Here is a 15,984-nt window from a genome sequence, read left to right as displayed (position 1 = left end):
CAGGATTAGGGCCTGATGTTCCCCAGACTGGCTCCCACTGGCCTCAGCCAGGGTGGGGTTTGGCTTCCAGGTGACCAGCAGGGTTGGTGGTAGAGCAGGTTAAACTGACAACGTTAGTCCATCCTGTATGTACACAGCTCACTTTTTAGACTGAAGAGTATGCCCTTACATTAATCCCCATTTGCTTTCGTCTTGTTAGAATTTGCCAAAGGATGGCGCATGGGTTTCATTCACAGACCACTCTGGTCAGTGCTGGCTGCCTGCAGCACCCCAGGGAGAACGATTCTGTGGCTCTGTCCAGGCCCAGGGGAGCGGAATGCCACAGTTGATTAGTGATGCCTGGCGTGGGACTGGAACATGTGCTGTCACCAGTTCAGGCCATCTCCTCTTCCCAGATTTGTGTTCTGCATAAATGAGATTAGGATGCGCTCAACGCCCTTATTCAAGTCCTTGATAAAAGCTGAACGACATAGATGCAAGGACACCACCATTAGGGGCAGTTTGGGGATTGACTTACTTCCGGCTGATGTACAAGAGACTGTCACATTTAGTATTAGTTTTGAAATTGTTTTCCAGGCCACATTTTCCCATCCTATGTCTAGAAGGGACTTTTTCTGTAAACCCTCCACCTGGGACAGGACAAAGGAGGGTGCATTCCTTTTAAGATGTCCCTTCCTGAGATGCATAAAGTAGGATGTTGAGAAGCGAGTGGGTCACAGGAGAGAAGAGATAAGCTCTGTCGCTGACGAGCCCTGGAAACCCGAGTTTAGACAGCAGTGCTGCGAGGACTCCAACGGAGGTTCTCTTTCCACGTCTTAAGTAAATGCTGCGTCCCGTGGCGGGGGGGGGGGGGGGGGGGGGGGGGGGCTCGAGCAGCGAAGATTGCACAGAATGTTACAAAAATAAACAAATAAACAGGCACACTCTGTTTCAAGCAGCTCATACTTTTATCACAAAATACAAACTTTCTACATTTAAGTGTCTTACTTCTATTTTACCAACAACAACAAAAACAAAAATCACTCGTGTAGCTAAATACAGGTGCGTGTGTGGACAAGCAGAGCGAGCGTGGATACGCGGGGGGTGTCTGTGCTGTGCGTGTAAGTGCTGGTCGGTCGATGGGTCTGGTCTTGCTGTTTTCTGTTGGCCTGGTCAGAACCTTGGCTTTCCAAACTTCATACCAAGCGGTTGCAGAATCCAGAATCCCAGAGCCCTTAGCCTTGACCCGAGGGCTAAGGGAGGAGGGGGGAGACGGGAAGGAGATCTAAAAATTTATGCCGTTCCCACTGGAAGAAAAATAGGGGCTGTTCATCACAGGCCCACCAGACGTCGAGCCAAACCTGCAAGAGAGGGAGGGAGGGCGCCATGATGAGCTTCCCGATGTTATGGGGGAGATTAGAAAAAAATAAGGTATTAATTTTGTGGCTGTCAAAGACTGCGAAGACCATGACAAGCTTGGAGGCTAAAAGCTTTAGCATAATAAGAAGTCTTTGGCTCTGGGAAAATGAAATATTAAAATGATACAATTGGAGGACAATAAAGAGCTGCTTCTGCCACTTACTTACTTAGATCAGAAGGCCCCTGGGAGCCTGTGAAGATTACTTTTATGGAGACTTTCGCCATGCCAGGGACCTCGGGGAGGGAACCTCTCTGCGTCTGAGCATCTCACCTGTGTGCCCGTGACCACGCATCTTCCTCCGGGAAGTCCCCACACCCTCAGAGAACCCAGGGGCCATTCCCAGCATTTGATCTTAGAGCCCGGCCAACCCCGGGCTCTTCCTCCCCTTACCAGAACCAAGCTAAAATCGGGCCCTTCACTTCAACACCTCCGTCAGGGAAGCCTGGACACATCACTGAGTGCCTGGGGCTTTGCTAGACTCCCAGGAAAGGAAGAGCTGAGAAAACACGAGCCTCACCCTCTGAGAGCAGAAAGACACACACCTCTCCTGTTCCTCCCTGGCACACCCTTCTAGTCACACTGGAAAATAGAGTTCAGAAGCCGTCTCCTCTGTGAAGCCTTCCCTGACCTCCCCAGATGGAGTCATTTACCCACACGTCTGGGATCCTACTGCAATTCCTTCACCCATCTGCTAGGACGTGTGAATGAATGGGAGCAGCGCTCTGCATAATTGCAGCAGAGCAAATGGCCAGCTTTAGTCTAATCCGGGGATTCTCAATCACTTTGCAGCCGGGCAGATGCATATTACAGAAGGGATTCACGTTCATGGCACCTTCCCATGAATGAATGGAACAGAAAGAAGGGGCAGGCAGGGGAGGGAAGAAGCAATGGGGACAGACCACTGCACTAATTTGTAAAGCCTCAGCTGGTGACAGTATCTGTTGCTCACTGTGAGCGACTATCAACAAGCTGGGCTTGGAGTATGTGTCAGCCCCTCATCAAGTTCCACGAGAGCAGGGACACTACACGGACTATTCATCATTTTACCCCCAGCTCCCAGCCCAGCACCTGGCATGAGGTAGGTGCTTAATAAGCAACTAATGCCAGCGGTAGCCTAACCTCTTTTACTCTCTTTCAAAAATTATGTTGGAAGATAAATGATTGAAAGTGATGTCATCATAGGGATAATAGAATAAAGGCCATAACCCATACTTCAGTATTTAACAATTATCAGGAGCAGATTACTCATGACACACCTCACATCTGATTGCCACACATGCATTTAGCTCTTCCAGGTTCTGATTGGATCAACTGCCAAGGGCATGGTCTGGACAGGACATATACTAGAGGGCAGGGAAAGGGCGGGGAAAGGCGTGATCTGCGTGGGCTGGAGTTATCAAGGAAGGCTTCCTGGAGGGGGAGGAGCTTGAGCTGCCTCTTGGGAATTGTGAACCCATATCCCAGTTTGCCTGGGCCAGCCTCTACGCTGGTGCTTCTGGTATAATTATGTTTTGTGCTCCTTTTAACTCTCAAATTTATTATTGCTTGGGAGATAAATCGTATGGTTATCCCACCCTGCTGAAAGTACGCAAGTTGACTTGGGAGGGCAGGGAGGGCTCTCCTCCTCCTTCCCCGAGGACTTGGAAGCCACTTGCTCTTTCCTTCCTCTCCCATCACTTAGTTTAGTCTCCCGATTCCTCCTTGTCTACTGACCCTCCTTGTTTCCCAGACTAAACTCTCCGCTGAGGCCCACGCGCCCTCCCCTGGCCCGTGCAGCCCCAGCTCCATCTGGCAGCATCCAGCACCCGGGTAAGCCGCCGCCACCGCCACCGCTGCTGTGCTCAGTGCTCTCTGCGTGCCACGCCCTGCCCTGCCGGCCCTCTCGTCATCACTCCGTGATCCCTCCCTCTCGCTCCAGGAGGCGCCTTCCTCACCTGGCTCCCTGCACTCCACACTCTCTCATCTTCCCTCCCACCTTGAGAGAGGCTCCTTTAGAGCCCTGCTGGTTCCTCCACGTCTTCCCAGCCTTTCTACATGCTGGTGCCCCGAGACGTACACGCCGTCCATGGGGTCTCCTCCCACCCCATCCCATCCATGCCTTCGAATACCATCCTGTGCTAATGGCTCCCAAATTGATAACCAGCCCCAACTCTTCCCCCCCTGGGCTCCAGACTCCCGCAGCCACCTGCCTGTCAGTGGCTCCACTCATCTGCATAGCAAGAACCTCAAATTTCACGTGACCAAGACTGAACTCGTCATAAACAGATCCACCTTGACCTTGGTATTTAGGCACTGCCATTCCTCCAGTTGCTCAGGTCAAAAACCAAGGAATCGTGCTTGACTCTTCCTTTCCTCATTCCACATCCAGCCACCATCAAGTTCCATCAATTCTCCCAGAGAAACTAACATCCCAGATCTTTTCGCCCATCTCCCCATGGTCACTGCCCTTGTCTGTGCCACCCGCACCCCTTGCTCGGTCAACTGTACCTCCTGCCATCAGCTCTTCTTTCATGGTGGTTCCTCAGACACTGGCCAACATGGTCTGTCTGACACAGAAAACTAGAACTTGTCCTCGCAGGTTTAAAAGGCTTCCACTGCCCCTTACCATGCCCACCTGGTATGACCCTGGGGCGGTCTGACCCTGGCCACCTCTCTGATTGCAATTCCACCTGCTCTTTCCCGCTCACTGTGCTCCAGCCATGTGCTCCCCCCGCAGAGCCGAGGTGCTTTCCATCTCTCTGCCTTGAGTGCTGACCCTCACACACGCACGGCTCATCCTCTCATTCCATTCGGGTCTTGGCCCAGACGTCCCTTGATCCTCTCTCCTCTTACCCCTAGCACCTGGCCACGCCCACTTGCTTATCTCCTGTTGCCTATTTCTCCCCTAGAATGAAAGCTCCTTGACAGAAGGAAAAACTTTGTCTTCTTCTCTCCAGCATCCCCAGTGCCTGCCCCAGTGCCAGGGGGTCAAAGGTGCTCAGTCAATATTGTTCGAGTGAACAGATCGTGCCCCTTGCATCACTCTTCTGACCTCACTGCCTGGTCTTCCCAATCCACCCTGTCACTACCACTTGTCCTCGGCACTCTCCTCTCTGCCTCCACTACCTCCTGCTGCTCTCCCCAGACTGTCTCCCCTTCCCCAACTGTGCCTTCTTCAGTCTCCAGCCCACTCCCCCTGCACCCCCCACCCCACTACCCCTCTGCAGACCTATGAGCTTGGGACCACCCTTCCTCTGGGACAGCCAGTTCTAGCTTCTGCAGCACACCTGTCTTCCCATGAGCTCGGAGTCGCAGCACGGAACGCAGGCAACGTGCCGGCCTCAGGTGGTGTGTCTGGATCCCTGATCTCACATCCTGACTACATCCTCTCTTTCCTTCCGTTTCTCTCCCCTCCAGCCCGTCAACTCACCCTGATATGCACAAATCTGCATTAGACTCCCAGGCCTAGCAGCCCAAAGCCTTTCCTAATCCAATCCCCATCTCCCTATTCCAATCCTATTTTCCACCCTTTTCGGGGACAAATCTATTTAATAATACTTCAGCCAGATGCCTTCTCTCCCCAGGCCTCCAGCCCGCTGTGCGTCTCCCGTCTGGGGGCCTTGCCCCTCGTGCCTGGAACGCCTCCTCCCACGGCTGCTGGCTGGGGCCTCCACGCTGCCGGGACTCCCCCTCGGTCCTCAGGGCCACTCGGATAGTCTTGGCTTTGCCAGGGCCCCGCCATTGCTGTGCCCACATCCCATCTGCCCTCAGCTTCCCGAAGGGAGGCAGCTCGGCCTGTTCACCCACACGTCCCCCCGAAGGCTAGCCTCATGCGCGCTATGTGAATCAACAGGGCACCCCCCGGTCTGTGTTGGGTGCCCACACCACGCCATGCTCTACCAGAAAAAGGAAGAAAGAGGGAGGGAGGGGGGAGGGGGGAGAGGAAAAAAAGAAAGATAAAAAGGGTGTGGATTTCACGCTCAAATAACACTATCGACCGCCTTCTTGAACATTCTCCATACACCCTAGGAAATTAAATGATCGGAGAATTCCAACAGTTAAGAAATCTGTTTATCTTTGTTTCTTACAGCTTTTCCCAAATGGATCTGACTACGGAAGCCACTTTCTAGCATTTATCCCTTTTAACAAGATATTTGGGGAAAACACTGATTGAAAGGATGGGAGTTTGGGGACCCGGGGCTGGCACTGCAGTGAAGGTTCTGTGACAGGGAGGTGGGCGGGTGGGAATCATTGTCAGATTGAGGAGTTTGGCCCTAATCCTATAAACTGGGTTTCTCAAATTGGGGCTGCCAGTCCCCAGGGCGTGCCTCGGAGGCTGGGACTCACAGGGATGACACAGGCCACCACCTGGGCCACCGCCTGCCGCCTGGAGCACCAACACTGGCTGAAGGTTCGGCAGGTGGGGATGAGCGGTTACGTATTGTTATGTTAAAACAAACACAAATTTATCACTCAACAGCGTGCAAAATGTGAGTGCAATTTCAGCTCAAATGTGGAGATTGTGTTGGCTGTTTGCTGCTGAGCCCTCAGACCACCCAGGCCATAGAGGCCCTCACCTCTGAAAGTTGGGGTGCTTGGTGGAAAGGTGTGAGCAGTGGACAGCCCTTCAGCAGGGCCTGTCCCCAAGTGAATGGGAGGTTCGGGAGATTACCCTGGCAAGGCGCTGGGGGTGCTGCAGCTGGTGGGGAGCTCTCAGAAGATTTCCTGGCTTGTCTTGCTATACACCATGCTCACGGGTAAAGGGAAGTGGGTCGTGCTTTACTACCTGCCCCACCAATGGGGTGGGGTGTCCGCCTGCTACTTACCGTGCAGTTGCATTTCTACAACCAGACTGGAAGCATGGAGCCCCCAAATTGACCTACAAAAGGGGGCCCCAACCCTGCTGACCTCCCACCAGGTCCCTGCAGGACCCACACAGCCACTGGCCGCAGGTATAAAGCCTATGGCACACATGTCCCAAGAAAGCACAAGGAAGCCCACCCCGCTCCCCCCGCTTGCCTCCCCCTCTAGCAGCTGTCTGGGTACTGTGGGGCTTCCAGTGTGGGCTGGGAACTCACCCATAGGCTGGCGGGAAGAGGTACTGCGGCCCGTCCCCTGCCATGGGGGAAGGGTCCCGGGGATTGGCAGACATCTTCGGGGGTGTCCTCTGAGGGTATGGATAGTTGGGCTGGACGAAGGGGATGTAGCTCAGCAGTGGGGTGTAAGAAGAGCGGAAAATCTGCTGTCCCATCTGCTGTGGGTTGTATGGCGTCACCTGCAGGTCAGAGAGGAGACAGGGGCAAGGTCACCATTCCTTAGCCCTAAACTTGACCCCAGCTGCCACTTGTGCCCCTCAGTCACTATGATGTACATAAAGGCAACATGTTGGAACAGCAAAAGCACAGGGCTCAGCTTCTGTAGTGAACCTGGCAACTGATCCTCAGTTTCCTCATCTGTAAAATGGGCAGACACTGTATACATTATGTGGAGAGGGAGTCAGTCCTTATAAGTAAGGAGACAGGCACATAATAAATAGCAAATAAATATTGTTTTTGTTCTCTTTCCTGTTTCCCTGGCTTCCCCTCTGTCAATAACCATCCCCGGGCCCCTTGTTCATTCTCAAGGATTTTATTACTACAAAAAAAGCTGTTGTGATCAACATGGCTCCCGCTTTTATATCAGGATCTCAACAGATTCCCAGTGCAAGACAGCCCTTCCCAGTGGAAACTCCTGTGACAGCAGCAACGTCCTAGCTCTGCAGAGCTCGGCGTGGCAGCCACCAGCCCCACGTGGCGATTGAGTACTTGCAATGTGAACAGTGTGAACGAGGAACTGAATTTTGAGTTTTACTTCATTGTAATTAATTTAAATTTAAGTAGCCACAGATGACAGTGGGAGTCTAGGAGGAAGGGCAAAAGCTCAAACCCGAAGGAAATGCAGGAATTCAGTGGGGTCTCCGAGCCCACCGGGAACAAACTTCCGCCAAGAACTGGGGCTCCCTCTGTCTTGCCCCTGACAAGGCAGGGACCTCATCTGCCTCGTTTACCGATCTCTCCCCAGACCTGAGACAGGGCCTGGCACACAGCGGCTGCTCCATGGAAATACACTAAATGAACGAAGGCAAGAGAGAGAGAAAGAGGGGAGGGAAGGAGGCAGGAGGGAAGAAGGAAGGAGAGGGGAAAGAAGAGACCACTGAGTGTCTACTGGAACAGCTAAAACTGTGGGGCGTTGGTTACAACATGAGCGCTGTGTCCCACTGCTGACAGCTCCGACTGTCACCGTGGTGACACAAAGCCCTCTCCCACAGGGCGCTGACATCTCCCCTCTGGTGTGCTGAGGGGCATTTCAGTCAACCCTGGGGAAGCTTCTGGATTTCCACTTTGATAGCAAGAGTCTAGAGTCCAAGAGCTCAGGAGCTGGCACCTTGTCAGCCCTGGCTCACCTGCAAGCCTTTATCTAATAAAAAGCCCACGCAGGCGAGCACTTACTGAGTGCATGGGGTGTACCACCAGGCCTTTCTCGTGGATTCTCTCATTAAAACTCCATAAAGCCCTGAGAGGTGGGATCATTATCATACCCATTTTGGAGATGAGGAATCTGGCGTTCAGAGAAGTCAGGCGACTTGCTAACGTCTGCGGCGAATGGGCTGTGCTCAGGACCCCAGCAGAGTGAGCCGGAGCCTGTCCCCGGGGCCAGCATCTCCCTGCTGTGACCCCTCTGGAAGCCGGAGCCCTCCCTCCCGGGCCTTCTGTGGTTCCCCCCGGGGAGATGGAGGACCTAGTGATGCTGGATGCGGGCCCCAGACCCCAGGATGATGAGCTCAAGGTCAGAACATGCCAAGAGCTCACAGAGAGGGCCTGGGAGGCGCCTTTCCAGGACAGAGCCCTGTGGCTCAGCGTGGCAGAAAATGCCCCTGGTCTTCAGGGTGGTGAGGAACTGGAATAGAAGAGGCAGGTCCTAGAACTCATACAGCCTTGTTCAAAAATGTGCCCCTGATTCCACGTAACTGATAAAAACCATAAAATACAGCTTTGTATCCTGCTCCGGAGCCATCCCCAAATATACTCCTCACTGGCAAAAGCAATAGGAGGGTGTGCCCAGAATGCCCCATTTGTACAAAAATGTTTATATAAATAGACATCACTGGAAGGGTATTGTAAGAAACCAGTACACAGTGATTGCCTCTAAGCTTTTAAATTTTTTACCATGTTTTCATATTATTTTATTCAAATATATGCACACACACATGCATATGCATGTAATTATCTAAAAAGATCCTCTTTGGAGCCAGCCGATGCTGTCACTGCAGGGGGTGGAGGGGACGTGGCTGAGGCCTTATGACCCGGACTGCCGCTCATCCCAACTTCAGCTCAGGATGCAAAGAGCCCCTGCTACTGAAAAAGCAGTCCTCGCCTGGGTGACAAAGTAGCCCACACCCAGGGCCCTTCCCTACCCTCTGGAACGTTCTAACACCCTTCAGGTCAGAGGTGCAGTAGTTTGCAGGGAAAGGGTGGAGCTCCCTGGGGAGAGAGAAGTGTGGGGGTGTCTGTCTGCCTGCGGGGGGTGCAAGGCCAGTCTGGTGGGGTGGCAGGTTGGTCTTCGGTGCCCTCTACGCCCCCATTCTAAGTTCCTTTCCTCACACTCCATCCCCGCCCCAAGACTCAGTGTCTGTCACCTGTTCCTGCATGACCTGCAGTGTGGTAGCATGTGTACAACTGTCCCTGTGTTTCTGTCTGCCTATGTGTGTATTTCTGTATTTTGATGCTGCACTTTTGTGTATCTGTGTACAAGATCCAATAAAGCCTGGTGACTGGAGTGCCAGACTACCCAAGGTCAAACCCCAATGCTGCCATTCTGCCATTGTCCCGCAGACGTTGGTCCCGCCTACCCGTGGAAGTAGCGTTGCCAGATTTAGCAAATAAAAATACAGGACACCCAGTTCAACTTTGAATTTTGAAAAGTAAGTTTTTTAACGCAAGAATATCCTATGCAGTATTTGGGATATACTTACACTAAAATATGTTTTCCTTATTTATCTGAAATTCAGATGGAACTGGGTGTCCTGTATTTTACTAGCAACCCTATATGGGAACAATAGGACTCCCCAGCCCCCCTGATGCTGCGCAAAGCCCTGCGATTTGCTTTGGCCGATGGGAGGTGGGTGGAAGTTCTGAGCTAAGGCTTTGTGTGTCTCTGTTTGCCCTCTGGTGCCCCTGCCACCCGCCATGGGAAGAATGACAGTCTACTGCATCTTCAGCGCAGACCCAGAAGGAGAGATGTGCTGAACATACCTGAGCCTGACCCACAGCCCAGCTCAGCCCACCTCTAGACCCAGAGTGGGAAAATAAACATGCTATGTCCCCGAGGCTATTTGCTGCCACTTGCATGTTAACTTTATAACCCTGGTCAAGTTACTTAATCTCCCTGTACTTAGTTTCCCTATTTATAACCTACCTGCCAGGGAGGTTGCAAAGATTAAATTAGTTAACGTAGGAAGGGCTCTGTTAACTGCCAGCTGTTACCACGTTGTGTTTTCTGCGAGCGGATTGGGATGCGTGTCTGCACCCTGGAGCCAAGAGTGGACCGGAAAGTATGGGGTGGGGGGGTGGGGGCCAGCTGGACAAAGACCAGGGAGCAGCTGCCCCCTTTGCTGCTCCCAAAGGCCTTCGTGGAGCCGGGACAGAGGAGGGGGGTCGTCTACTCACCTGCCGGGAGTAGCACCCCATCGGGGGGTGCACGGGCTGCTGATAGGGCATCCTTGCCGCTGCCCGTGGCGGGTACACGCCCTGGGGAGAAAGGGAGAGGCTCAGTGCCGCCAGGCAAGGGGCTTCCTGCGGAGAGCAGCAGGCACTCAGCTCAGCCGGCAGACAGGGCTGAGTCCGTCCCCTCGCACTGCTGGCCAGACCCGTGGCTGCCTGAGGCCGCTGGGATCAAACAGGACAACACAATCAGGCCACTCGGGAAGCCTCGTTAGCAGACTTCACAGCCCGAGGGAGTGTGTAAGGGAAGAGCTTCAGGAGTCTGGCTGCCTCTTGAATCCCAGGTCTGCAGCTCAATGGCTCTGTGACTCTGGGCAAGTCTCTTCACCTCTCTGAGCTTCTTTGCTCTTGTCTATAAAATGATGTGTGTTCAGGACTGCAACGCCTGTGAAGGTGGCCACGTTATCTTTGTGGCTGTCTACGCACCTTTTCGAAATGCCTGTCCCCAAACTCCATTTCTGCCCTAAGACACGGGATGTGTCCATGTACACCTGCATGTGTATGTGTGTTTGCATCCGTGTTTATTTGAGTACATGTGCATGGGTGTTAGCATCTGTGCCTATGCAGCTGTGTGTTGCTACACACAAATATAAGGCCAGGTGTATAGTTCAGGTTTCTGTTGCTGTGTGTCTACACAGCCATGCATATGCCTGTGTTTATAGCTTATGGTGAGGGTTAGTGTGAGGATAAATGAGTCAATGCGTCTAAAGACCTTAGAATAGTGCCCAGTACATAGTACGTGTTGGGTGTGTTGGGGTGGCCTTGGGGTGTCCATGTGTCCACACATAGACACACATACGCTCGTGCACACACACACACACACGCAGTACTGCTGCTGTGGAAGGGGTCACGGGCTGACCCCTCCAGTCTCAGACTCTGTGTCTACCTGCCCATCCAGAGTCACCCCTTAGCATGTGGCACCACCCAGCCCAGGACATCTTCTCAGAGGATTCCACACCCGAGATGCTGCCTCCATTCTCGGCTCAGCTTGTGCCAACGATAAACGTGTTGATGGCCGGCACTGTACCCTTGAGGATTTCCTCACGGCCTATGGAATCCCTGAGATGGAGTCTGCGGGCAAGTCTCCCAGCTCTCTAGGTCCCGAAGAGCGCACATCCTCTCAGAGCCCCCCCTTGCTTTCTGCTCCCGTGCATGGGATACCCCCACTTCCACCAAAGCGTCGCCTGCTCCCTCTACTCCAAGCCCTGCAATCCGGATGGCCCCTCTCTGTTACTGGTCCCTACAGGCCCAGGCTTGGCTTGAACCTGGATGGGGAAGTCAGACTGATGAGGTTGCCTTGCCTGTTCCCAACCCTGAGTGTCTCCACGGCCACTGGGCAGGTTGCTAAGCGCCCCTCTTCCATCTCACCTCCTCTCAACCCCATTAGCACTCTGCCTTCCACAGCCGACCTCCCCAGGCCAAAGAACTGTGGGCCCTATCACCCCCATATCTGCCTGTGCCAGGCAGCCCGGGGGTCTGTGGGAGACAAACAGCTGCCCAGGCCTGCTCAGTCCTGGGGAGCAGATTCAGGAGATGGTGCCACATTCATTAGCACGAGCAACACTGCACGGCTTTAAGGGCATTTCTAGTTGTTAGAATTGCAATTTTGTAAAATCACAAGTAAGGGTAAATAAGCATTCACTCTGTGCTGGAGGCCACAGCCTCTTCCCATACACCCTCCCTCCCTAATTGATAGCAGGGTCCCTTTATGCCAAGCCACCCGGGAGCCTCTGAAGCTCCTCAGGGCTGGGGACATTGTCTTCCACGTCTCTGAGTCCTTCCACCCAGATCTCTGAGTAAATTGAATTTGGAACCTCATCTTTATTCCTCACGCTGAGCAGGGAGGAGACCAGGAGAGACTGTTCCCCATTTCTCCTCTCTGTCCCCTCAAGGTCTGCGGAGCTCCCTGACCCCATTTCCTTGCAAGATCAGGGCTGCATAATAATAAAGACCAACATTTCTATCACAGTTTAAATTTTACAGAGTTCCTTCCCATCTGTGGACTCAATTAATCCTCACAACTGAATCAGCATATGCTGCTGTAATTACTACAAACCCATTTTGCAAAGGAGGAAGCCAGGCTCAGAGCAGTTAACTAACTTGCCCAAGGCCCAGCTTGGAAGCAGCAGAACATTCAAACTCAAGTCTACCGAGTTCAGCACCTGCCTTCTTTCTAGGACCTCAGGTCCTGTGATCGGCTGTCTTGAAGCTGGGCAGCACTATGAGACCATGCAAAGCTCGGAGAAGGTAAACTATGTTGTCCTTCCTTACTACCTGGAGGGCCAACGCCACCTACAGCCAACTCCAGTGGGGTCAGTTCCAGGCCTACACTGCCTCGTAGAACCCAGAGGGCCCTACCAGCCATGGTCTCCCCACTGCTTTCTCCTGGAAGCCCGGGTACCCAGTCGGCCCCGTAGGTAAACATCATCATGTCCAAAGACAGAGGACCTTCATGCTCAGGAAATGATGGGCCCAAATCTCACGCACTCCCAAAAGTCGAGCCAGAAGAAATTAACACAGCAAAGAGATGCTATCCCTACTTAATAAAGCAAACCACTGCAAATTAGCTTTACGTGGCGAGCTCTGTAAGTGCATTTTAGAGTGAATCAGTTAACACTAAATAAAATTAGGTGATTGTTTCTCTTTTAGGGTTGGAAGTGCATGCAGCTGGTCTCTGATTTATACTTCAACTTGCATTAGACTCCAAGCTTCTTTCTTAGTTATCTTTTTTGGGGGTGTGGCAGGGGATGAGAGGGTCTTACCATGTTGTCCAAGTTGGATTCGAACTCCTGGGCTCAAGCAATCCTCCTACTCAGCCTCCCCAGTAGCTGGGACTACAGGCGCGTGCCCCCCGCCCCCCAGCGTTAGTCATCTTGGAACCCCCTCACCTAGCACAATGGTCAGACTCTAGTAAGTGTGAAGCAGAGGTTTCTTAAGTTACTTAAATGAATGGTAAATAGAGAAATAGAAATGAGTAAATCCATGAGTGGGCGAATAAATGAACAGTGAATAAGCAGACACAAAAACACAAGGGTAGAAGCACAGCGGCGAAGGAGTCAACGAATCAGCCAATGGGACATTTCTCCCCAGACTACTGTGCATGGATAACATAGCACTAATATAAAACTGATACACTCTAATGTCCCCCTTAGTTCACCCAGGGGCAGAAGGGGTGAGAAAGCATGAGGAAAGGCTGAGTACTTGTTTTCTTTAGCAAACAAACAAAAGACCTGAAAACTAAACAGAGAGAGAGAGAGAGAGAGAGAGAGAGACTTTGCTAAAATTCCTTTACGATTCAGGAGCTAAGCGTGGTAAGCCAGCTCAGAGAGTCTATATATGGATTGGAGAGGACCCTCTCTGGACAGGACCTATGCCATAACGCCTTGCTGCTCTGCTGGAGAAAGGAGGACATTCTTAGGGACCCAAGGGCTGGAGAGAGGGGAAGGGACAGAGAGGCATGACAAGCCGAGTGTCGGGAGTTATTTCCTTCTCTACTTCCTCAGTCCAGGCTTTGGCAGCAGATTGCCGGGACCCTGGACGTGCAAGTCTAAGCTCCTGCCTTCCCTGCACAACTGCGCGCCGTGCTGGAGAGCAGCCAGCTAGGGGAACGGAGATGCAGAAATCTTCCACTCTGAACATCTTTACTGGAAAAAAAAAAAACCTGAGCACTACCTAAAGGGACTATTTAAGTTATTGGATTGGACGAAGGTTTAAACCAGAGTGGACATTTATTTAATTTTTCCCTCCTTTGCCCAGTGGGCGGTAGGTCTTAAGGGATATTAAGTTAAATCGACAAAATAAAGAAACTGCATTTTCCCTGCATAAATAAGTTCTGTGAGTAAAATTTCCAGCCCTGCTACAAGTGCTTCACCGTCCCTTTGTGTCTGGCCACTAATTCCCTTTTAGCCATGAGCCCAAGACCAAGAATGTGTGCCAAGCCTTCAGCTGGTACGAGCTCAGACTGCTTGGATGTGGCCATATACAGTCATCCCTTGGTGTCCTCAGAGGGCTGGTTCCAGGCCCCCAGCCCCATCCTGTGGATACCAAAATCCACAGATGCTCAAGGCCCTGATTTAAAATAACGTAGTATTTGCATACAACCCACGCACATCCTTCCTCCTGTACACTTTACATCATCTCTGGATTACTTGTAATACCTAATGCAATGGAAATGCCATATAAACAGTTATTATACTGCATTGTTTTTGTATTTGTATAATTTTTTATTGTTCCATTGTTATTTTTAAGTTTTTAAAAACATTTTTGATCCAAGGTGGGTTAGATTCACAGATACAGAATCACAGACAGGCAGGGACAACTAATTTGTCATCCAAATCAAGACATTTGAGAGTGAAAAGCAATGCCATTAATAATTATTATGGGGCCAAAGACCTAAACTGAGACTGTCCCAGGTAATCTAGGGATTATGTATGTCATCCAACTTTAAAGGAAGTCACAGGAAGGAGGTGGGAAACAAGGACTGTGCCATCATCCTACCCTGGGAGCCCAAGCCCTTAACCAGCCAAGACTAGCAATGCACCTCTGGAATAAACAGCACGGAGTGAACTGGAATTCAGACGAGGGAGAGGTAGAACCATATATGCATATGTGTGTGTGCACGCGCGCGTGTGCCAAGTGGTAGGTCTGATATGGCCACAGTGAAAAAACTTAACTGACAAGCTACCATGCTGATGGTGCCCACCCACAGTCCCAGTGAAGCCTCTGGAGTACAGGGTGGGCCTTCAAGGGAGTCTAAATGCTCTCTGTGGAACAGGCCCTCTGCAAGCCACACCTCATGCACAAGGGGCCCACTCGCTCACCTGATACTGGGGGAAGTTGGAGGGATTCGGGAACACCGGCGGAGGTGGATAGTTCAGGTTGAGCCAGAGTGGCTGGTTCAGGGTTGCTGAGGTCAAGGCTGTGGCAAAGCGTGGGGTGAAAACGTTCCCTGTGTACTTGAAGTTATTCTTGTCGGCAGCGGTCACAGGTGGGTTAACTGTAAGTCACAGGACAGGTAAAAAGTGGTTCAGCGATTGAGGCAGGGAGAGGCCAGAATGCCTTTAGCGTCACAATTGTCCCAGGGATTCATATTCTCAGAGGTCATGACTTTTAACCTCCGGGGGGGGGGGTTCCTCAAAGTTCTGGCGAATTTCCAAATATAGGAAAATGTGAGTTTACACGTTGCCAATTTGGAAGGGATGAAAATCCCAGCATGGTCTGCCTTGGAGCTTCTCTTTCCATCATTCACTAGCAAAGGAGGTAGTTTAGCAAGGGAATATAATAAACTTGAGTGCTAGGGCTGCATTTCGCCTACTTACAAAACAAAATTCTTTGAAGTGCTTTAGAAAAACCCAGCTTTATATGAACAATCGTTATGCCATTGGAATTCATTCTTATCAAACCATTCCAGCAGCCCCTCCCTAAGGACATATACTTGGCAACACTGAGAACCTTGCACAGGTTGTTGTATCAATAAGGAAATAATTATTTAATATTTTAAAACATTAATTCAGTGTGGAATGACTCAATATTCGTCTAAGTGAATGAGGTAAGTTTGAGTTGTTTCAAGAGATGAATTCCAGTTAATTCTCTTCCCTAAGACATCCTGTTAGAGAATTAGAAATGAATCCTCAGTTTCCCCTTTATTGGTAATCCTCATATTCCCCCTTTTTTAAGGAAAGGAGATTTGACTAAAATAGTTGCAGGGGAGCACGGGAGAGAAAGCAGAGACATAAATAATCTTAAAGTAGGACTAGTCTAAAACATGGATTATTATTTTTTTTTTTTGGCTTGGCCAACTTGAGAGGATATGATATATGCTGGCTCAGGGCTATATTCAAAATTGAT

At 51.3% G+C, this 15,984-nt stretch overlaps 1 protein-coding gene across 1 annotated transcript in view; it reads right to left on the bottom strand.

The window, feature by feature from the left end:
* Positions 1 to 928: 928 nt before the first annotated feature.
* C2H1orf94 (chromosome 2 C1orf94 homolog) overlaps positions 929 to 15,984 on the bottom strand; it is a 38,520-nt gene continuing 23,464 nt past the window's right edge. The window contains exons 4-7 of the mRNA XM_012765313.3: positions 14,958 to 15,133; positions 10,084 to 10,164; positions 6,457 to 6,653; positions 929 to 1,340 (exon numbers count right to left, since the gene is read on the bottom strand). Coding sequence (XP_012620767.2) covers positions 1,265 to 1,340; positions 6,457 to 6,653; positions 10,084 to 10,164; positions 14,958 to 15,133 — 530 coding nt within the window. The 3' untranslated portion in view covers positions 929 to 1,264. The remainder of the gene's footprint in view (positions 1,341 to 6,456; positions 6,654 to 10,083; positions 10,165 to 14,957; positions 15,134 to 15,984) is intronic.

This window comes from Microcebus murinus, chromosome 2 (genome assembly GCF_040939455.1).
Source record: "Microcebus murinus isolate Inina chromosome 2, M.murinus_Inina_mat1.0, whole genome shotgun sequence".
Classification (NCBI taxonomy): Eukaryota; Metazoa; Chordata; class Mammalia; order Primates; family Cheirogaleidae; genus Microcebus; species Microcebus murinus.
Note: the sequence above shows the minus strand (reverse complement) of the source record. Positions and strands in the feature narration are given on the sequence as shown.